Source organism: Pezoporus wallicus, unplaced genomic scaffold (genome assembly GCF_028554395.1).
Source record: "Pezoporus wallicus isolate ANWC-B61680 ecotype Strahan unplaced genomic scaffold, APGP_CSIRO_Pwel_v1 contig_4191, whole genome shotgun sequence".
Taxonomy (NCBI): domain Eukaryota; kingdom Metazoa; phylum Chordata; class Aves; order Psittaciformes; family Psittacidae; genus Pezoporus; species Pezoporus wallicus.
In genome coordinates, this window is record NW_026641383.1 from 3,460,919 (window position 1) to 3,483,775 (window position 22,857).

At 40.2% G+C, this 22,857-nt stretch overlaps 1 protein-coding gene across 7 annotated transcripts in view; it reads right to left on the minus strand.

The window, feature by feature from the left end:
• MACROD2 (mono-ADP ribosylhydrolase 2) overlaps positions 1-22,857 on the minus strand; it is an 885,719-nt gene that overhangs the window by 34,975 nt on the left and 827,887 nt on the right. For 6 of the 7 annotated variants that reach the window (XM_057423319.1, XM_057423323.1, XM_057423322.1 and 3 more), the window contains 5 exons: positions 18,391-18,453; positions 14,944-15,012; positions 5,579-5,656; positions 4,899-4,973; positions 4,202-4,297 (listed from right to left, as the gene is read on the minus strand). In XM_057423319.1, coding sequence (XP_057279302.1) covers positions 4,202-4,297; positions 4,899-4,973; positions 5,579-5,656; positions 14,944-15,012; positions 18,391-18,453 — 381 coding nt within the window. Of the gene's footprint in view, positions 1-4,195; positions 4,298-4,898; positions 4,974-5,578; positions 5,657-14,943; positions 15,013-18,390; positions 18,454-22,857 lie in introns of all 7 variants that reach the window. The other variant, XM_057423320.1, reaches the window with a different exon arrangement.

The window sequence follows — 22,857 nt, forward strand, 5'->3', positions numbered from 1 at the left end:
AAAATTGAGAGCTCTTTTCCTGCACGTTTTGGAATATTTAATTCCCTCCAAGATTATGCCATAAAATTCTCTCTCTCGCTAAAGTACAGGTGGGTAAATGACTTGAAAATCCAGCTGTTGAAGTGAAGAATGGATGAAATGATGGCTACTAGTTACAGCTATTTATATAACAAAGACGAACAAAACCTGGCTGAGCTTGAACAGAAATTATGTGGAATTCAAATTTACAGTAAAGAGGCACTGACCAGAAGACCAGCAAAGTAAATCATGTATACTGCAAATGATTTAAACTGTGTCATCTCCCCCAGCCTGTTCCCAAGCCTGCCATAACATTGTATGGTTCATAGAGAGAAAAAGACGGTTCATACAGTTCCCTCAAAAAGGCATTCAAACAGGTTAAGATGCAACTGCACAGTAATACTAATTGTAAGGGCTGCATCCTGCTCTTAAGTGAAAACCCAGGAGATTTCAATATCCTTTTTATAGGCATTAACTATAGCATTGTGCTCCTTGATTGGGCTTCAGGAACAGACTGCTTCTGCATTTCTAAACTTGTCCAATGGAAAAAAAAAAAATGTGTTCTTTGCCCAGGGAGGATGCGATCCAAACACTCTAGATTTGTTTCATGGGAGAAGAAACATGACAGGTCAAGCCTGAGTCATGGTCCAAACAGCACAAGACAAAATATTTTACCCTGAATACAAAAGAGATCCAACAGAATTACTGGCTATTTCTGCAGTGCTCTGGCAGAAATACTATCCTTCAAAGAGGTAAGAAGCTTCCAGAGATGTTCAGTGAGGTAAATCACCATAGCTGATGTCTTGATGAAGGGAGATGGAAGGAAGCAGGAAATACGAAGACAGAGGGCAGAGCAGGCTCAGAGGAGGGACTGGATACATATTCACACAAACAAACATGAGCTGTATTTCCATATGCTGCAAATTGTGTTGTGGAAAAACTGGGATGATTAAAACTACAATTAAATGCTGAATGTATGGTCATTACAACATGACAGGACTACTTCCAAGCATACATATAAAGGGGGTGCCGAATGGTCTATTAAACCCGTGTATACTTACCTAGTCAACAAATAGGTCAGTGATCACTATTTACTCTGCTTTTTAATAAAGGGATTTGAGAATATTCCCTAATCTTATAAGAAACACAGATTTTCATTATTCTTTTGTGAACCAGAATGAGTGCATTAGTGCATTATGGCAGATGGAAAAAACGAAAAAGGCATCTTGGTTTGTCTTTTTTCTTCAATTGCTCCCTAGTAATACATAACCTTAAGTTACAGTAGGGAAAAAAAGGGAATAAATTGGCACATGTTGTATTTTATTACTGATTTTAGAAAAAGCAAAGGCAGGTTTTTATGAAACACACGCAGAGCCTTACATTGTTAAATTCTTCAGGGTAATCTGGTTTGTTTCTTGATGCTGGCAATGGGAAACAGTAGTGAGACTGCCAAGTCTTTGAGTCTTCATTCCCCTGAGCTCCCAGTGCCCCAGAACCTCGAAAGCACTAGGATCCATGACTCCTTAGTAATAATGCACTATGGAGTGACCCTAGAGCTGTGAAGCCAAATGAGCTATACAGAAAGGACCCTCTAAAATCCCCCCGAGCACATAGATGAGCTGGCAGTAAAACTTGCACAGTTAGATCAGAAGTTTACCTGTGGTTTCTCAGAAGTTTGCAAAATCTGAGACACATCTCGAAACCAGCAAGAAACGGTCATTTTTTAACATGGAAAATGAGATCACTGAAAAAATTCCTAACACATTTCAAAGCCGCTATCAGTAACTGAGCAGAAATCTAGCTTTAGGTTGGAAAAGGGACTTTGATCTTTTTTGGTCATTTAGTAGCTTCCACAGCTCCAGTGCTGGGGACAGCACAGGTCACAGATGACTCCCTGATGGTTCAAGGCAAGAGAAAGAGAGGACAGAAGCAGCAATGTGCTACCCTTTGCTCCAGGCTGAGCTTGCTAACACAAAAAAGGCAGAACAGAAAGACCAGGTAGTCTGCAGTTTAGTAGCTGTTATGTTTGGCTATGCATATAGATCTAGTACAGGTTAAAATTACTTAAGATCCATGTGTTTCTATTTAATGGGACTAGCAGTCCCATGTTAGCTTTTTTCCCATGTGTTCTCAGACAAAAATATGCCGTTTTATCATATGTCAAATATACGGTGGACTCTGCTGGAAAACTATTTAACTGAATTAGTTTATGAGGTAGCACTTGGGTTATATAAAATAAAGTTACATATCTCTAGCTTATGCCTGGTAATCTCTTTCCATTAATAGGAGTCTCTCCTTGAGGAATATATCTTGTTTTATCAGCCTGAACTGCAGCTGATATCCTTTTTTTACTTCCCGTTGTCAAGATGCACCTTGCTTTGTGGCACACACAGACTCATGTGGCACAGTTCTGTGTGCCCACCAGAATTAGAAACATCTAGCAAGATGGGTGCTGAGTGTGCTCTACGTATTCTTATACCTGTAAGAATGGAACAAAGCAAGGCAAGGCCTTAATTTCCTTCCTTTCTCAAAACCCTGAAAAAGCACCCATTTATTTCCCCTGCCACAAAGACAGCATGTTTGGAAGAAGCTAAACAAGAGTATCTATGCAGTTACCTAAGTAACCTGCATGTAGATTCAACACATCATCTTTTATCATGGAACTGACTGAGAGCTCACTTAAATCAATGAGAGTTCTTCTGTGAACTTCAACAAGCTTTGGATCAGATGAATCCTGCATAGGAGCAGTAGGAACACGTTCCAAAATGTTTGGGAAGAACCTTTCAGTTAGTACTTGAACCTTTCAAATCAGGGGCAGGAAAAGTGCCAAAACCAACCCTTTTCTGATATTACCTTCTTTTCCTTAATGTTGCATATTTTAATAGTAGGTAGAGCAGATGGTGAAATATAATCTCTCCACTGAGAACTAACTGACAGTCACTAGCTGTAGGGGACACTAAAGTATCAAAGAGAAGGAAATGTACAAATAATGAGAGTACATTTTGTCCAACTTGCTTTTGACGAGGCATAAAATAAAATGTAAATAATTTCTATTAGGAGGAAATTAACACAACAACGTTGGTATTTGCAATCAGAGTGAGTTTACGTAACCTGGATCCACAACCGAGGTAGCACAGTATCATTTACCTGGATTTGAAGTAAGGATTGCATCAATTCTATTTTCACCAGCAGTAGTAAAACACAAAACCGATACCATTAACACGACTGATTATAAAAAGAGGTGATTAGTCTCAACTTTGATAGGCAACTAACAAAGAAAAGGAGAGGAAATGTTGTTTACCTGTATCTGAACAAAGAGGCTCTATTAACCTGGGTTTGCAGTGAAGAAAAGTGTCAATATTGCTAACACAGATTTGCAATTAAGTTAGTGTCAATGTGGCTGGAAAAGGAGTTCATAATTAGGATGACACAGTTAGTACTGACCTGAATTTTCAATAAAAATCAGGTCTGTGTTTTAATTTGGAACTGCAAAATGCATCCCTGTGCTCTACAAATGACCATTTAATTATTAACTCGCAGTTACTTCACAAATAGAGAATTACTTACATAATATGCTATTCTTTATGTAACCAGGTGTCTGTTTCAACTGGTGACCTGAACATAGGGTTCACTTGAAATGAAACTTCTAGATTTCTTTGCAGAAGCATTAAGGATTTAAATACTTAACTTCCAGAAAAATATTACTGCTTCAGCAAGACTCTGTGTTCCTGTTCAAAAACTGGTTTCTTTATTAAAATTACTAGTCTTAGTTAATTACCAGTTAAATTTCTATTAATGACCTTGCAAATAATTATCATACTCATTTATTGTAAATGCTCTCGAAGCTCCTTGTGTACATGATCAAGAGGGTACTTAAATGGACATAAATTGGTTGTTTAATCAGCTTAATGCACTTTAATGCAGAAAGCCAACAATGAGGAGAGTATTTATTTTGAAGCCACTTTAGAATCGGAGTGGGTATTTTTTATACTTATTTTTCTATGTAAATCCAAGCCCAATATATCAAAACAACACTCAAGGATAGGCAAAAAAGGATTTTTCTCAAGAAAAAAAACCCACAACCCCATGCTTTTATGTCTCTTTCCATGTTTCTCACAATAGAAAAGGAAAACATGAGCCCATATGCATTCTCTGTCTCCATCTATTTTATAAGTACCCTCACCTCCTCCTTCTTCTTTTCCTCCTTCTTCTTTTTCCTCTGCACCACGAATCAAAGGCATTTCGACTTCTGTTGTTTCTTCTTGGTTCAACAATGGCTCTGAATAAGTTGGGTAAAAGAAGATGAACCGTAAGGACATAAAGGATTAACATAGAGCTTACCAGTAAAGCACTGACAGAGGAAAAGGATCCTTTTCCCCAAGAGTACAGATGCAACAGCTGTCTCAGGAAATCCCAGGGGCTGTAGTTGAAAGCAAGGCCTTCATCCTCCAGGATACTGAGCTTTCTGGGACTTAGCACAAAATGCCCGTATCCCTACTTTAAGCACAGGCCTTTATCAGGACTTGTTGCAAGCTCAGACACACATGTACTTAAGTGTTTTGTTGGACTGGGGACAGAGCAGTCAGTGCCCCGAACATACAAGGCTGAAGTGCTTGTCATCAGGAATATGAAATGCAATGTTAACTTCTTTCCCTAGCAGTCACAGTCACTAAAACGTCAGCTTTTATCACTGAGAAGCCATAGATACTCCCCTGCTCAGGGTGGAATTTAGAGTTACCATAAGAAGATCTGGCTCCACAGATTTAACTTAGTAGGTATGGAGAAAGAAAGATAACTTGAACACTACTGATAAATCGCAAGCAATAGCTACTGTTTCTGCCTGTTAATCTTGCTCTTTGGTTTCAAGGCATACGCAATACCTTCTATTTCCATGCAGGAGGTTTGGGAATCTGCCCCAGTTTTCATCTCCTCCTCTGCTAAATCATCCTGTTGTCCTGTTAACACGACAAATTGAAAATGACATCAGCATGATGGCTGCATGCAGGCAACGGCGAGTTCCTTAAAACAGGACCCAAACCTAATATATAGCATGGTACTTCCCAGCCAAATACCACTTTTCTTCTATTTAACCAACAATGTTGAACTTAGTTTATACGTGAAAATGTCACTTAAGAAACTCCAAGCATTAAGTATGAAATGCCTGGTCAAAACTGACCCTTGCATCACTTTTTTTTCTTCTTCCGTCAGCCTTGACACTGTGTTTCTCATAGGAGCTGTTGCAAAGCATTTGCACTTGGCAGTCACTTTAAAAGGAACAGAATCACCCCACAGGCTTTTAGAACAACAAAAGGAAGGATAATAATAACAATGCTATGAACCTGGGATCAATATGGTTAAACCCACATATTTGGAGACGAGCATCTTTTCCAGTAACATGAGATTACTGCACCACAACTAGTTGGCACACAACCTCTAGCAGCCAAGTAGCATTTTCTTAATGTGGTAGAGGTCAGGCTGAACCCCCCTGGATGCTGAAACTGGAACAACTACGGCTCCCAACTGGTTCATTATCTCTAAGAATTTTGATACAAAACTTTACCTTTGGCTTGATCTTGATCGCACCCCATGGGATACGCTGGGTCATTCTCCTGCACGCCTTTGGAGTCTTTGAGGGAGTCTGAGGAAACAGCAAACAAACAAACAAACGCTGCAGCAGTTTTAATGCTGGAAAAGTCAGGTAGTTACTTCAGACATGGGTAGCCCTTAGGTGCTCACTTCACATGCTAGAGACACTGACATATTTTCTACCTGTTTAACCACAGTCTTACATACCACAAAAATATACTCGTGGGTTTCAATTATTCAAATTGATTTCAGAGCCTGTACACTTACTGTGCAGTTTTTTGCCTGCAGTACAAATCTTAAACAAGGAGCTGGCAAAAAAAGGATGTGTAAGAATAATCGGCAGCGCTATGTAGAATTCTATTTCTAACAAATGGAGTGGCACAACGCTATGAGAAACAGCACGAACCATCAACTTGATAAATAAAGTGATATCTTACTTATTTAGAACAACACTTTTCATGGTTGGATTTCCACAAGCTTGACAAGTATTAAATCCTGTAACTCCTAGTGCAAATCCTAGCCTCATTTCACTTGATGACAGAACTCCCAAGGTCATTACTGTGGCCAAGACTGCTGTTCCTTTGGGAGCAGACCACCGCAATGAACTGCCCAAAGCCATATTTTGAACCAGTGGCACGTAAGTCTGATCCCTATGCTCTCTGCAGTCTTCATAAACACAGGGCATTATTTTGTGCGTCAAACATTTTTTCACAACAGCCACTCCTTAGCTTCTGCTTGGGGATGGAGAACTGCATCATTCCATCGCAGCCAGGAAATCACAGCAACACAGCCACCCGTTTCAGCTCTGCTCATCTGTGTAACACACAGCTTCCATGGATAAAGAGCTCTCCGAGCCTCATTAAGAAACACCTCTGATCTAACTGGACATATCTGCAAACTACAGGGGTAAGTACACTTGAGGTCATAACAACAGTAACAGATAATCAGAATTCTCATTCCAGAGTGAAACACTTTCTGAAATGCTGCTGGATGGAAAACCTGAGCAACAGTGCCAAAAGATCTACAGTGCATGGTAATAAATTATGCTATGACAGCTCTACTTCTGGAAGGTTCCTTTCTACAATACAGCAGAGCAAATCTTACAATATTCCAAAGGATGCCCCTATAAAACTCGGTTCCTGAAACTTGCCAAGAATAATCTCTGATGGGTAAGTGAGAAAGCTGGGTTGTTAACATCTGATCCAAATTTAATAATCTGTGGAAGAGGTATGCACTGAAAGTGTGTGGCTTTAATTAACTGCAAATAATCCCCCAAGGCAAATATTTAATTACCTGCACAGCTTCTTACCTCTTTTGTGGCATGACAATAAGTTATAAATCCAAGTTTGAAAGCAGAATAACTCACTGATACACAATTTGCTAAAATTTGCCCTTGCTGCACTTTCTTTCGCCCTACTGTGGACATAAAATGTTACTCACTGCTATCAGTTGGACCACTGTGCTGGCCTTTCACACTAGGATGCCACATTGTGCTATGAGTTACAAGGGATTACCCTATCTGCCCAAATCAGAGCAAAAATAAATCAGAATTTCATCAAATTCCAAGTTTAATCAGAAAGTGAGTTGAAGGACCTCTTGGTATAAATGGGAATGGCACTAAAAATCCATAGGGAATTTTTCAAGCAAGCTTTAAACCACTGAGTGAAATTCTGGCTTTGCTGAAGTTTTTGACAAAGCTTTCAGGACATCAAACAACCCAAGTTTTGTACCACCTGTAGCCCCATACTCTCAAGTAATATAAACTTTTCCTGTATGATTGAGTTGCATGTTCTTAAAAGGAGCTGTACAGACAAAGCTGGAATCAGAAGTCCTCTGCCTTAAGTACTGTGCAGACCTTAAGTACTGTACACAGCCCTTCAAATAGCCGAAAGTGATGACACAGTGTGGTATTACCTGCTGTGGGTGGAAGAGATGCACGTCCTCTGTCCCATCAGACCCTTAGAGCTATCTACTGTACACTTATTGAACAGTACTTCATACTCCTGGACCTGTGCCTTTAATCTCAGTTCACAGGTGTCACGTTTTCTTCCAGAATGAGGAATGACTCCAATTTCATGCAAAAATCAATCCTCCACATCAGAGGAACAATTACACACTTTTGGTCAATAATAACAAATGGAGTTTAAGGAGCATTGTGCTTGGCTGATATATGTGCCCTGTCATGCTGCGGTTTGTCATGGAGCATCGCATAGCTTATGGCAAACTACAGTCATCGCATCGTGTGGGGAACTGTTATTCCCACCCCTGGGCACAGCTGGCAGCCTGACTCCACAACTGTGCTGAGCATCACTGTTAGGCACCACAGCTAGGGTCCACCTATGCTATTTGGCACATCTTCACATGTTCCCATAGCTGGCTCTGCAAAGTTTATTCTTATGGGATTGCAATTTTGTGTTAAACATTCACTTATATTGTTAAAGAGTTTTCGAATTGTTCCAGGGCTCAAGAAAACAATTTCACTGAACAGAATTCCAAGTTATCCCGGACAACATACAATGATAATTTTGCACAAGTTATATTTTGTAAAGCTCGTTTCTGAAAGGAGCAGAACATCGACAGAAGTTACTCTCTGTAAGAGTCCACTGCTCTTATTCCAGCAGCAGAAATCAGACTTTGCATTACTAAGCAGATACTGAATTTCAAAATCTTTAGGGTCAAGACCATGTCAAAGATTTCTTCTTTTCAAATGCAAATATTAGATCAAATATTCAAGCCAAAAGGTCCAAAGACAGATTTACTTTTAGGATTAACACAAATAAATTGAAGCAAAGGAATAAACCCAGATTTATGAAGAAAATCTGAGACAAGCAAAAGTGTAAGACCAAATGCATCAGTCAATTAAAGCAGGTCCCAAATCGGACACAAAGCGAGAGTGTCACCTCCATTTCAGTTGGCAAGGAGCTCTGCGAATCTCACAAATGCTGATGATATGCTACTTTCTGCACGCAAGTTTTCACCAGGGAAGTTGTATTCCTCAGACTCAGCTGGTTCTCTGTGCTCACTTAGCCCTTTAGAACTGTATGGAACTGGGCAGAAGCCAGTACCATAGTCCTAAACAAGTCCAGGCTCTACAGAATCTTTGGTCATTCCTAAGGCCTTCATTCACATCTAACTGACTACAGAACTAACTCTGATTTTTTAAATGGCATGAAGCAGTGTTAGTCTTCTCTTAATACAGCTACGTAAGTCATACTGCAGAATGCAAGTCAGGATATTATTTTGCAGCACAGTATGCTTATTTTTTTGGTAACACAATGCTGGGCATTATTTACCTTGGGTAACAGCAGATTGGGATTGTAAGGGTTAACATTCCGGCAGGCAGGACTGAAAATAGCCTGTTTCTGATACTACGCTGGAGCACACTTCCTAATGTCATCATTGATCACACACGAATGAACCAAACATGACATTTAATTACATAAATGAACCAACGACAGGCCAGTTTTATCTACTGTACATCAAGCATTGAAGTGCTCAGTGAAATCTGAGCATCCCTTAGTTCCTCCAAACATGCTTTTACCTGGTGGCCGCAGTGACAGTAGCAGGAGTGCTTGGCTCCGCACCCCTCCATTGTATTGAAACAAATGTCTCGTGGTGCTGCATGGTTAAACCCACCTGGAAATTAGCCCCAGTCTTTAACAACCCATGAAGAAGATACTTGGACTATAAGCAAATCAGAACATCCCAAAGTATATTCACGGATCCAACATATCAACTGTGTGCTGAATTCAGCTCCAAGAAAAGCATGTAGCTTGCAATAAGCTATCAATCCTACCCTTCCTGCCAATAATCAGACACTATTTTGTCTAAATACTGCATAAACCCCCATGCTTTTCCATGTCATTCATATTTTTTCTTGACTGTATAAAGCAATGCTGCTCAAACAAAATTTTGCAAATGCTAAGGAAGAGGAGAAATGGTAAGATCTGAATGTTAAGTGGTTTTAATGATCTTTTAAAATTCACTTCCCCAGCTCTCTCTGTATGGCTTATTTACTGAGTCGTTTCTAATGTGCAACACACCTGGGTCCTGCACACAGCACAGATAAATCACCATGTTTTAGGGAACTGTAAGAAGATTAAAGAGGGAAAAAGCTGGTCATTATGAAAGAAACAGGTTCAGTGCGTTTTATTTTTTAAGCATGATACTGTGAAAAATGACTGGAATATTTCCAGAGTGAAAGAAATCAAGCAGGCGTCTAAAATTACAGGTAATGGTGTGCACGGAGGCTGCCACATGATTAGGGTATTCTTTTGCCTCATAAACTGAGGAAAATGTGTTAAAATGAAGTCCTATAAAATGGTGATTTATGAGAAGTTAGGGAGATATTCTTGAGCTTTGGCTTTAAAATGTTATTTTTATATCCACCAAGATTTCATTTTAATCTACCTTTATGACAGATTAGATTTATTGGAGTTTATATGCCTTGGAAGATCAGACCTTTTTAGGTGTAACAACCTGTAGAGATATTTTTGCAAGTGTTCAGGCAATGGACCAGTTCACCTCCACAGGTGGGGTCCATCAAGTAATGCTCTCACCCACCTGTGCTTTGAGCTGACAGAAGAGCATCTCCTCTAACCTCACCTTCTGTCCACAGGAGGAATTTCAGGCACAGCTGGTACAATATCTGTGGGCATCCTGCTGCTGCCATAAGGGGCAGGACCTGTTGTGCAGGGCTTTGGGATAGGAAAAAGCTGAAGCAAACCCCTGTCTGCTTTAGTCAGACCCTTCCCAGGAGAAGATGCTGCACAGCTGAAGCTAAGGGTTGAAGCAGGGAGATGGAAGGAGCCGGCACTCACATCAGACAGACGGGAGCACAGCTGGATGGCTCCAGGTCAGCTAATGTTTAAAAACAAGTAGTATCTAAATAAACCAGCTCAGGAGATTAGTGTTAGCTGTTGCAGCTGCCTGTACTGGTGAAGGGCAGAGCAGAAAAATACCTCTTGAGTAGTTTACGGGCTACAGATAGGTCAGTTTAAAAGGAAAAGTAAATAACCTGCATTATGCCCAGCGCGTCGGGACCATTATGGAGGGTGTTAGAACAGGCACTTGGTTGGAAGGTGATAGTTATGTACCTGGTTTAAAAAAGAACCAAATCACACCATTCAGTCCGTGTTAGCCAATTTGCTTCCATATAAATCCTTCTCACCGAGGGAGAGAAAAATGCTATCACTGTAGCTGGCACACTGAGCCACAGCTATGGTTGGGGGTGTTGAAACTCTTCCATTAAAAAGGTTCTTTTTCAGTTACCTATAATTGAAATTTTTCAGGCTGAAATTTTCCAGGTCTAATCATAGCCTGAGGGTGAAGTGAAAACATTTCATTGGTAGCTGCTGAGCGCTCAGCACTTCTGAAAATCAGGTCATTCATTTAGATGTCTTAATATATACTTAAGAGCTGATTTTAAACACCTCTTTTTGAACATATTGGCCTTTCAGTCAACCTTTTTCACCCACTTATCAATGTCTAATTTATGTCGATTTTATGTCCCCTGCGTTTGAAATGCTCTATCTTCCAGTTTATCCCTTCTCCATCATTTTAGGACATCAAGATTTTTCTATGGTTAGAACTGCAGCTGGCTAAATGGGAAGGTCACATCCATGACGTTTTACAGGCAGGATAATTCCAGCCTTCTGGGTTGCACAGAATGCGTCTTTAGGGCTAACCCTAGCCAAGGCATATACCTAATTCTGTTTCTGACAACAGAAGCCCTCCAGCTGACTGCATCTGATTCTATTTCAGAGAGTGTAGAGGAATAGTGACTTGCTTTAAATGGGACTCCCACAGGAGCCCAGACTTTGGTGAACACCTGGAAATAATTAATCGCTACTTTATTTTTAAAATTAATTAGCATATGATTTAATTTAGTTGACCTTCAAATGAAAATTCAGTTCTTATTAAGTGCTAATGAATTAAAATCAGCGCACTGTGCAGAGAGACTTTGCCTATGATTGCATAAGGGGGAGTTCATTCTTCACCTGTAGTAAATTCAGTTCCCTTTTTCATCTTTCCATCTGAAAGCCCTACCATTAAATCAGGTTAAACAGTAATTGGTAGGACAGGTAACTGAGGTGAAGATGCAGAATGTTCTCTCCCACACGCACACAAACTTGTTCTTTAAGAACTAAAAATAACCACAGGTTCAAACCAATCCACAGTGATATACAATAGGGTCCATTTAAAATGGGTTTGTAGTCCCGGCACAATCTTGTATGGACAGGCATACTAGACTGAGTGCAGGCTGTCTGATATGTGTTTTATCTGCTGCATAAACTTTAATGACTTTAATCACTTTGCTCTGCCCTTACACTTCATAAAGAGAAGCATCTCCAACTTGAAATACGCTGTGTAGAAAGGATCTACTTCCATATGCACAGTAATGAAGCACTGCGAAGGTGCTGCCTGGAGATGTCAGCTCTCCCCCTAAGAGCTAATAGTTATGCATGCAAGTTTTCAAGGGTAAAATTGGAACATATCTTTGCAGTATTTCCAGACAGTGGAAAGAGAAACTTGGCACAGACTGGAATAACAGGATATCTCCACAGCATAACAGCAAACATCTTGGTATTCTTCAATATGACTGCTCTGCTTCCCCTTTTTTTTTTTCCTGAGGACAGAGCACTAAAAAATACAGTCTGCTCAAAGGCCACTTGCACACTTGAGTCCATAAGGATGTTTTTATATGAACAGTGTCTCTTCTATTGTGAATAACAGAAAAGGTCCACTTTCACATTAATATGAGAGTTGTAATCTCACAGTAGGTTTTTGTTCTAAACAGAGCCCCTCAAAACATGATTCCTGCACTGTTCCATGCACTTAACACATACATCCCCTTTCATGTTTTCATCTTTGCCCTTTTCCTTTACAAAAACCTGATCAACACGACTCAGGTAATACAAAAATACTACAACTTCATGGTAGCAGAGATGCCTGTGGTCTGTTTTGAATATCACCACATTTTAGAGCAATAAATAACTACTTCAGTGCCATTGCTATATTCTAATGCAGGAAATATGAGAAAAAATAAGCAGAAAACCTACTAGTCAACCTTAATTGGAGTCAAAATGCTTGTTTTGGTTCACTCACCAGAACTGCCATTTGAAGGACTGCTGGACTTCCACAGTAGGCTTGGCAACCTCCTAATCCAAATGGTTTAAACTATATACTTTGGGAATGTGAAGCCTAGACTTATTTGCCACAAATCTCCTTTCAGGACAATTAGATGAAAGGACTGGAAAAAGCATAATTTCTTTAAATGCTTTACATCCCGTTCATTTAGTTGAAGATAAACTACAGAAATGAGTGTGTTCCAGAACCTGGCAGGTTTTAGCTGTGTTAACTCAGTGGGCAAACAATTTGAAGGCTGAAATATATTTTGGGAGCAGCAGGTGTTTTCAGAAATGCCAGGATTTTGTAAAAGTGCCATTTCCTGAGCGGGAACAAGTTTTTTGTAACACCAATGTTCCTTTTAAAACAACTCAGAATCTAAGATCTGAAAAGTTGAAGATCTACTAATGGAAATCAAGATCAAAACCATGGCCTGGTGGATGCAGCAGCCTCGTCACTCCCAGTTCTTGATCACATTTAGAAAACTAGCAAGTGAATCCCCAAATATGTTCTTTTCCTCAACATTCCTTCTTTCTGCTTGTACAACTTTACAAACAAAATATATGGAGGAGAGTAAGTCATGCTCCTTTCTCCCTGCCAGATGTTTTATGTCTTAATTTTGAAGAGAGGTAGGACATCAAAGAGAAACTGCTCTTTGGTTTTCTCAGGATGCTATCACTTCTGTCAACTTCTCCAGAGGCGAAAACACTAAACTCATAGCATATTATAGGAAAAGTGAGACCTAGAGCAAGATGGCTATTTTCCTGAGAAGAGACAACTAATACAATAGGTCAAAACCCCAGAGTACTGCATGGTCACTGAAAAGCTTATCAAAAGACACTGGCTTCATAGTCAGGAACAAGCACTCAAAACAATACCAAAATGGTGGGATCTCCAGTAAGACTGCAGACAGCAAAAAAAGATAAAATACTAACCCTCGCATGATAAAAAAGGACAAACACACCTGATGGGGGAACTTACAGATACAGAATACATAAAGAGGCCAAATGTCAGTGAAAAAAGAGAAATGAATGGCAGGAAATCACAAACTGTGCTGGGGCTGAAACTATCCCTACTTCTGTATTCCACTAGCCTCGCTATGACTTTAATCTGTGAAGATAGCAAAAGCAAAAGCCAGTGCTTTTGCAAGGGTTTGTGGGCTTTTTTCCCCTGCAGGATAAATCAATCAGTTAAGAGAGCACTTAAATCAACCCGCACAAGGCTTTGAACTCATAATCAGGTAAGTATGAGGGTTCTCTAGCGTGTGTCTCTGGAACAAAAGGGCAAGATCTCACACCCCGTCACACTTATCTAGAAAAATGAGAAGAGAGTCAAGCAGTGATGCTGAATTAAACGTTAAATCTTTTAAAATAAATAAGTTAATGGATGTTAATAATTATGTTATCTCAGTAAAAAGCATTAAACGTTTCTATTAGTCTTTCCTGAAGGCTGTACTGATGGAGTGTCTTTATTATAGATAGCATAGCATAACGCCTGTTTTGAATTACTAGTAGTGGACAACTTATAAATCACCCAGGCTTTTTCCTGATGTATCCCCCCAAAAATGCCAGAACCTGTAGACTGGCACAAGCGATTAATAGTGTGATTATCAAAACCAGTACATCCGTGCACTGGATCCTATCTGTAAACCAACAACTCCACAGGAAAAAACTCAGCTTGAAACATTTAAATTAGATCATCTCTCTTGTTTTCTAAACTCCCTGTCATTTGGCCTCATGACACTTTTAAATATTTATCACAAACTAAATGATCTGAGTGCCCAGCACAGTCTGCACAAGACAAACATTACTTTCTCCCTCTCAATTATGACTTCATCTCCTCCTGTCTCTTCTTGATGTGTTTATAGCTATTGTGTTTTTCTTTTCCCCCATCAGGAGAGCACTGAATAGGAAGCTACTTTCTGCCCCAGAGAGCCCAAGCTTTGGGCTCATTTCTGATATGTCATGTATGATATTTTAGTATTACCTCTATAACAAGGGGACTTAGGAATTCACAGAATCTCTCCTACCAGCACAACAGCTGGTGCCACGTACTTCATTAGAAAGGCTTTTGCAAATGAAAACTCAAGCATTTACCTATTTCTGTATTTTTTAACTGTGATTCTGGCAATTTCCAGGTAAAGGAAAAATAAAGCTTTATGAAATGTTCTCTTGGGACTGGATATTTTGAAATACAATTTGCAATCTGTACCTTTATCCTCGCTCAGCTCTATTTCTTCTGATGATGATAGGCTGGCTACAGCTGAAGGTTTTGTCTCCTCTGTAAGAACCAAAGGAAATGAAAAAGAAGTTATTCATTAGATAGCAAACTGATGAACCACTTCACTGAAAAAAAGCATTATGCCTTATTGAGGCAAGATACAAAACCTGAATTTGATTTGCTGGGCTTCCATCCATTCACATCGCATTCACTGGCCATTACTGGCCTGATTGTCTTCCCTAAGCCAGGGCTAAACTTCCATTACAACACTGCCAGATCAAGTCTATATTTCAATTTCTCATAATACAGAGAGGAACAGCTATCAGTTTCATAAGTAGCCTGGTGTTGCTATTTGCTTTGAGATGCCTATTTTCATCTAATCCATCTATTTTGAGACAAAAAAAAAACCCAATTAAGGCATTCTTAACTTTAATCATGTCCCTGAATCCCACTGGAATCAAAATGATTACATGCAAATGCTTTCCTGAAAATAGAAGCTTTCATCAATCAGGCCTGAAATTTAGGAAGTCCCTGAAAATCTGCAGACTGGAGTTTTGTAATGGTAGAACCCGCAGGTAAAACTACCATAGTTAATAGATAAAACTAGGACCTGAATTTAATAGAATTAACTTCCACCGTTGCTTTTCCTTGCCAATTTTCATAGTTCTAACCCCTTTATAAGCCCTTGTATTGATTCCTTTCGAAAGCCTTGCCTCTGATGATTCTGACAGAATTTTTGTCCTCATATAGGGGAGCATTTTTAACTAGCTTGAAAGAAGAGCTCTGAACCACCTGCCATTTTGTTTTTCCATATGCTAACTGGGAAGTTCCCTGATGATAGACTGGAGGCCCTCTTTAAAAGAAACACACAGTAATAGCTGAAAAATTTCAGTCTTCATACACTATAACTGGCTTTTTCCTACTGCATAATAAGAATATATAAATGTTTATGTAATGGACTGGGTAAGAATAGCATCTATTTTTATTCCTACATTTTCTCATAATATAGAAGAAAATGATTTGTCATTTGTTACACTCGGATAAAGGTTATGCTTTTTGGTTCAGAAAATACAAATAAGTTTAACATTTGATGGGATTGCTCCTTACAGTGATCATTCATAGTGATTAGAAATGCTTTAGGCATAAAAGTGCGTATCTTAGAAAATCAGGTCATTTCCTACTGCCAAGAAAGGGTGCAGAAGCAGCAATCTAGAAGTTCCTGATGACGTTTTGTCTGCACAATGCATAGAGTAGATAGCAGCAGCAATTCATTAGCTGAATGTAACTAACTGGAGGTAATTGTACAGCTCCCTGTTCTTGTCACTGGGTGAACCAGTAGGGATAAACTTTAAGCCACATCATTTTCCCCTGTAACACTGTGTGCCTGTGGCCAAGGAGGTGATGCATAGACTATGCGCAGGCACAACGCTATCTTAAGGCACGTACCTAAAGCATGTTCTTAACGTATGACATTTTCTGGAGCTGGAATCTAAAATGTCTGGATCTTTTCTTTGACACTCTTCATGAGGGCAACAAAACACGACTACCAGTATGAGATAGCAAAAGAATGTACATCATGGCTCTGATAAACCAGCTCTGACAGTTTGTAACGTAACAAGTCATAATGATGGTTTGGGGAAAAACAGTGCATTTAACACCTCCAGTAGCAAAGCAGTAATTTAGAGAGGTATATATTCTTTGATTCTCTTGGGGAAAATGAAATATATCTCATTTAGTCAAACTGCTTTGGAGATCAAAATACCAGGAAAATACATATCCCTTCCAACTGAATGTAGCTGATAAGCACAATGGGCTGTATTTGGCATCACTAGTAAAACTGGGTTAAAAGAGGAACATCTGCACTCAGAGCTAGGAGCTCTTGGAAGTAATAGCTCTCAGGTGAGCTAGCAGGCAAGAGTACGTGGTATGGTTAAAAGCTCAATGCTGCTTGGGCAAAGATATGTCCCTGCCTAGTCAGAGATTCAAAACAGAGCTTAGATTTAGACAGAGCAACTCATTCCTCCCTTTTCCCTGGTCCTTCCTGCCTGTTTAAATATAACTAGCATAAAAGTAAAAAACACAGGAAAGGAAACGTGGTTGTCCTCCAGCACTTAGAAAATACCACTGCATGCTTATCTCGGGAAGGGTCAAGGGCTTAGGTGCAAAGTTTGCTGAGGCCCATGGGAATCTTTTCTGTTCTGTATTACTGTGTGCCTATGGCTTCACCTCCCACTGCCTGCCCCGTGTGAGGACATAAAGAAGAGGTGATAAAGAGGACATGAAGGACTTCAAGCACTTGTGGACAGCATCATCTGTTAACACCTAGTTGCGAAGACTGACCTGTGGAGTGCAGGGAGAAATGCTGCACTCCCACAAACACAGTGCTTCATGTATAGGACAAATAGGACCCCTCATCAAAGGAATTCCTCCTCTGGAAACAGCCACAATGCAGTAAGCAAACCAGACAAGCCAAGAATATAGGCCTTCTGAATTTTTCTGCTGCATTTACTGGCTGGCCTTCTTCAGCTCAATCTTCCACAGACCAAAACCAATTCTGATTAAAACCCCAATGTAATAAAAGTTCTGACGGAAAGAGTTTGATACTCTCTGGATTAAGTATGTATAGGCAACATCCTGCACTACAATGAGAAAGCCCCCAAACAAACAAGAAAAGCATTGTATTACATGTAATACTACACTAAAAGAAATCCTTAAGAAATAAGGGGATTTAGACATTTTGATTGTCGCACCAGCTCTTTTGGTAACTGATTCATTCCAGTTGTCTTTTGCATTGAAAAGAGCTGGGTAGGATGGAAACCACAACCATAAACAGAAAAATAAAGAATAGAAAACCTATTGTGAACACAGAGTGACACTGTATTTTAAAATACTGAACTGTCTATAATCTATATGCATGCCACCTGCAAAACCCACTGCTCATGAACTCTGACATTCCTTCGTTGTATATGAAATATCTTTCTGTATAGATTTAAATCTTCTTAACCCCTGAGATTTGTGCAGACAATTTATTAAAACTTGAAAATACCCTGTAAAATCTCCAAAAGGGCAGTTTTCACCCGAAGCCTGCTTCCTCCTCCTCCAAATTTCCTTTTCCCTCGTTTCTATCCTCTGCAGAGGGCTACTCTGTTGTAGACAGAAGGAAAACAATTTCTTTCTAGTTAGAGGATTAGCTAGAGGTAAGTCCCCCTTAAAGGGAGAATGTAGAGCTGGTAAACTAAAGAGGGAAGTCTGCATTCCTGCACTGCAATACATTCATTCATAATGAATGGAGTTTGGTCTCTACTGGGAGAATTGCTCAAGACCTGAGCTAATCTGGTGAAAATGTACAAACATTCTCCTTCAATAGCATTGACTAGGGTTATTGTTCACCAAGGTGGATAAAAGCTAAGAAAGTCCTTTAAGAAACTCAGCACAAACCTGCTTTTCCACTCTGGGCCTCCATTTCTTCAGTGTTTTGCTTCTCCTCTGTGCTGTTACCACCTACAGAGGAAAATACATAAAAAAATATTTATGATATCTTTTATTGGCCACAGCAGCAGCAATATTAATTGTAACCAATTCAGCATAAACTGCTAATTTATAGCAAGGCACTGTGATAAAAGAGGAGAGACATAAAGGTAAAGTGAAAAAACCTGCAAACATAGCCAGTCACATTTAGACCAGTCACATCTTCACATCTCAAGCGGAGGAAGGGGGGTTAGATTAAATATTTTATTTCAATAAGCACACTGGAAATATCTGTATGTCAAATAAAGGTATGTTTCCCTAAACACTGTCTGCAATAGATGAAATTGTTGCTTTATCTTAGTCTATGCATTTTATACAGATTATTTTCTAGGATTCTTTTCCTCCAGAAACACTTGCACCAGATCCTTTGAAGTGACTGCTTCGGACTCACAGAACCTACTTTAATGCCAATGGAAGGTAAGAATCAGAGGGAAAGAATCACCTGAGTTTAATTTTAAAGCAAAACGCACAGTGCCACTTAGCATAAAGTATAAAAATGCATCACAAACGACTGCAAAGAACAGAGCAAAATAAACCCAAGTAAGACTGCTAGCATTGAATGCATTCTCCCCCTTCACAGTCATTCCCAATTTTATCCACTACTTTGCATTCATATTCATTACCCATCTTTTTCCCTTCAGCTCCCTTTTGGAAGGCGGGTACTGAACAGTGAATTGCCACCGGAAAACTAACACCCCAGGGAACATCTATGGATCAAGCTCTCTTAACCTTTGCTTGGCCTGATTAGAAACGTATTGGGAAGTCTGTATTTTCAATGATGGAGAAGGCTCTTATAGCTTCATAATCATATTAGAGGCTGCAGTGCAGCATGCTGGATCAGATGCGGTGGTTACACTCCCTCTTCTCCAGCATGGCAAGGTAGATGGTGAGAACAGCTGAGTACCAGCCTTAATGAGGCATTTGAAAAACTGACTGCTGAGAATATATACAGGGAGAAACGGAATTCATTCCCAGGCCTGTAAATGGCTTGGTAATGATACACATATTTTTTTTCTGTGATCTTTTCTGGCTCCTGGGTTTTTCTGATTACAGCTTCTCTAAAGCAACATGGTTAAAGTTCCTCGTGTCACCACTTTGCTTTTACTTAAAACACGGAGTCTGTTGAGGAGAACAGCAGTAGCCCAAATGCAATTACGGGGATGGAAGAAAAACTGAGAAAGCATGTGTTTTTCAGGAGCAAATACACGTCTGGTGGCACGCAGCATTCAGCTCCTACTTAGAGGCTGAGGTATGATGCTCTCCCTTTCCAGCAGGCAATACATCCTGGCATCCAGCAGATGGGACTAGTGGAGAAGTATTTCCAGGCTGACCCTGCAGGGAGCTGCTCTCAGGAGGAGAGGAGATAGAACAGGAGCTTGACACCCCACCTGAGAGGTGAGAGGTGAGCAGGGGGCGGCTGACAGCCATCAGTGGGGACTCGGGCCTCCTGCCTGTTGGTAACTCTTTGTACCGACTTCAACCAGCCTCGATGCCTCGCTATAGTGATTTCTTCTCACATTAGTGAGCTCTAACCTGTAAAAAATTGCATTACATGGATGACCAAAACGGCTTGATAAAACCAGCTGGGTTTTCCCTTCCCCTGCTTGAAATCCAAAAGCATTATTTTCAAACTCAGCATTCTGCCTGTCCACACATGACAGGAGGACTGCACACAAAACAGTCTTAGCTGAGCTAGAAGATAAACTTTTCTCTCCCCCTCCCCTCCTCTTTTAAAACACAGGCTTGAGACTTCGCAAGCTTTGCAGCAAGCCATTAACAAATAAGGAAACACAGCCTTTGCATCACCAGGATGTGTGTTTCAGAGGGATAAAGTCACCTAGCCCAGGAGTCGCAGGAAGGAACAGTACGTTCGAAGCAATCCCACAACACAACAGCACAGTGACACTTGAAAAATCTTCGCCATTAGGTCAGATCCAAAGAGAATACCGCACCACTGCGCAACAAGGGGTGCCAAAGCTGAAAGGATTTAATTACGGCCAAGTGCAACATGTTCCGCTCTGCACAGATTTTACATTCAGAAAAAGCAGGTCAGGGATAAATGGTAACTACCTGAAAATCGCTGAAAATCATTTCAGCAATCATCTTACTGCGTTCACAACATAAAACTGCGTTTCCAGATGATCCTTGTTTCTTCACTCATTACAAGGATGACTACAACCATGAGTTATTTGGCTAAAACCAGGTATTTCAAAGGCTCGTTCATGTTTACTGTTAAGGGATGACATCTCTTGTTAAAGACACTTATGCAAAGAGAAACTATCGTCTGATTCATCAATTATCAGATAAAGCACATATTCACCAGTACGCTTTGTCAACCCAAAGTCTATTATCTCACTGGAGATTCACTGTTTAAAACTGATAAAATAGAAGGATAATTGCAGCAATACACTGGATTCTCAACATGTTTTCCATCTAACACTTCATTTCATTCCTTTAGAAAGAGAAATGTAAAAGACTTCAAGCAGAAGCTTCACCTCTTGTACTCTGACCCAGTCCAGCAGACTGACTGGATTGTGACATGAAAATTAATCTTGAGCAGCATATTGAAAGTATGCGTTGTGCCTCTCAAGGCACTCCAACAGAATTAGAGAAAAGGAAATGCTAAAACATTAAGAATGGACAGGTGATCCTCTAGTGAATGGCCAGCAGAAGGAAGGGTTAAGCTCTGCTCGGCCTGGAGAATCTCTTCATCTCAGGAGAAAGGGAGGAAGCGGAGTATGAATACACCGATAAGAAAGCAAACTATAGGGTGGAGACGTGACTAATCCCAAAGCCTCTGACAAACAGTTTTTTCCAGTTTTTAAAACCCTTCTAATGAGCCTCTCACTGAGTGTCTTTTACTGATGAAGAGTCTGTCTGTAATTATTGCTCTCCATTGGAGCTGGGTGCAGAGCAAATGGAAAGGCTTTAAGCAGCACATGCTCATGGCAAAGAGCTGGAAACATATTTTACAGAAGTAGCAAGCCAATTTTTCACCATATTTTTATTCACCCCAGCTCTCCCTTTCTCCAGGCAGAAAAGCCAGACCCAGCGCATTTCCCTTGAGTCTTTCCCATGACATTATTTGTAATAAAAATGTCTTTTCCAGTGGATGGCTTCTACAGTATTTCCCATCCTTCTCTTTCCAGTACTGCAGCAATTGGTGATTGCATTTCCTTTAGGTGAAAGCCATCCTCACAGTATCTGCGCTTCTATTATACTAGTAATTGAACAGCAATCTGTCATTCACTCCAAAGGAGACAGAAAAAGTGGCGAACGGAATGTCATGTCATTTTAGGCCAGCAAATGTAAATGATCTTGAGCCACATCAAAAGACGAATGGGAACATCTGTTTCTTTTCCCTGGCATGGCAGTGAGTTTAAAAAAACGGAGTTTGAGAATTACAGTAGCACCATATGAACAAAATAAGCACATCAGACACTAAAATACCTACTCCTGGCCATATATTTTTCTTTCCCTTGGCAAGTTAACTTCTGCCTTATAGGTGCTTGCTCTGTCCTCCTGGCCTTTTTCTTTGAGATCAGGAAGAAAATTCACCCCCCAAATGATACATACAGGCTAAGCAGTGATCAGTCAGCACACTCAGCAAGTTGGCATTGCAAGCGGCACTTCTAACTAAACTAGGAAACCGGATACTCTCAGAGTGCCTGCCCACTTTATGTTAAGGAGAGGTATTTAGCATGCACGGTGGTACGCCAGCTGCAGGAGCAGCCCCAAACAAAGCAGATAAGATGATAAATAATAAGCCTGCAGTCAAATTGGAGAGGACAAGATCCCTATGAAAGTCCAGAGGACAAACTCCCAGCAGCAGCACCAAACCAGGCTTTAGTATTCTTCCCATTTTCACTGCGAAAGCCTGGAGACACGAGGCTTTTTACACCTCTCCCTGTTCTTGCAACAAACATGGCAAGTCAAAAATATTAATAGCCTGCTGGCCTCTTGGCTCTTCTCATTCCAGAGCTGAGTAAGTGCCAGGTTTGCTCATACACCTACTCCTTTTCAGCAATACCTTTCTCCATAAGCAGTGACATACTGGAAGCTGAGATTAAAGTCAGCACCTCAAACACTGGTGCAAAAAAAGACATTTTCCAGAAGAAAACAGAATTGCAGGTAAGGTAGTTTTAGTTAAAGGAAGAAGTTCTGCATAACCAGTACAAACCAGTCTACTTCTACCCCTCCAGCAGAGATGCTATTAATAGTAAATCTGTCTTCACCGCTGAGAAAGTTGTACTTATATCATTGATAGCGTGTCAACAGAGTAATGTTCCTTCAAACAACCTCCTTCTTTCTGGAGTAGAAATAAAAGAGACAGAGAGCCAACACCTCAAGCTCACATCTGGTTTGCCACTCTCACCT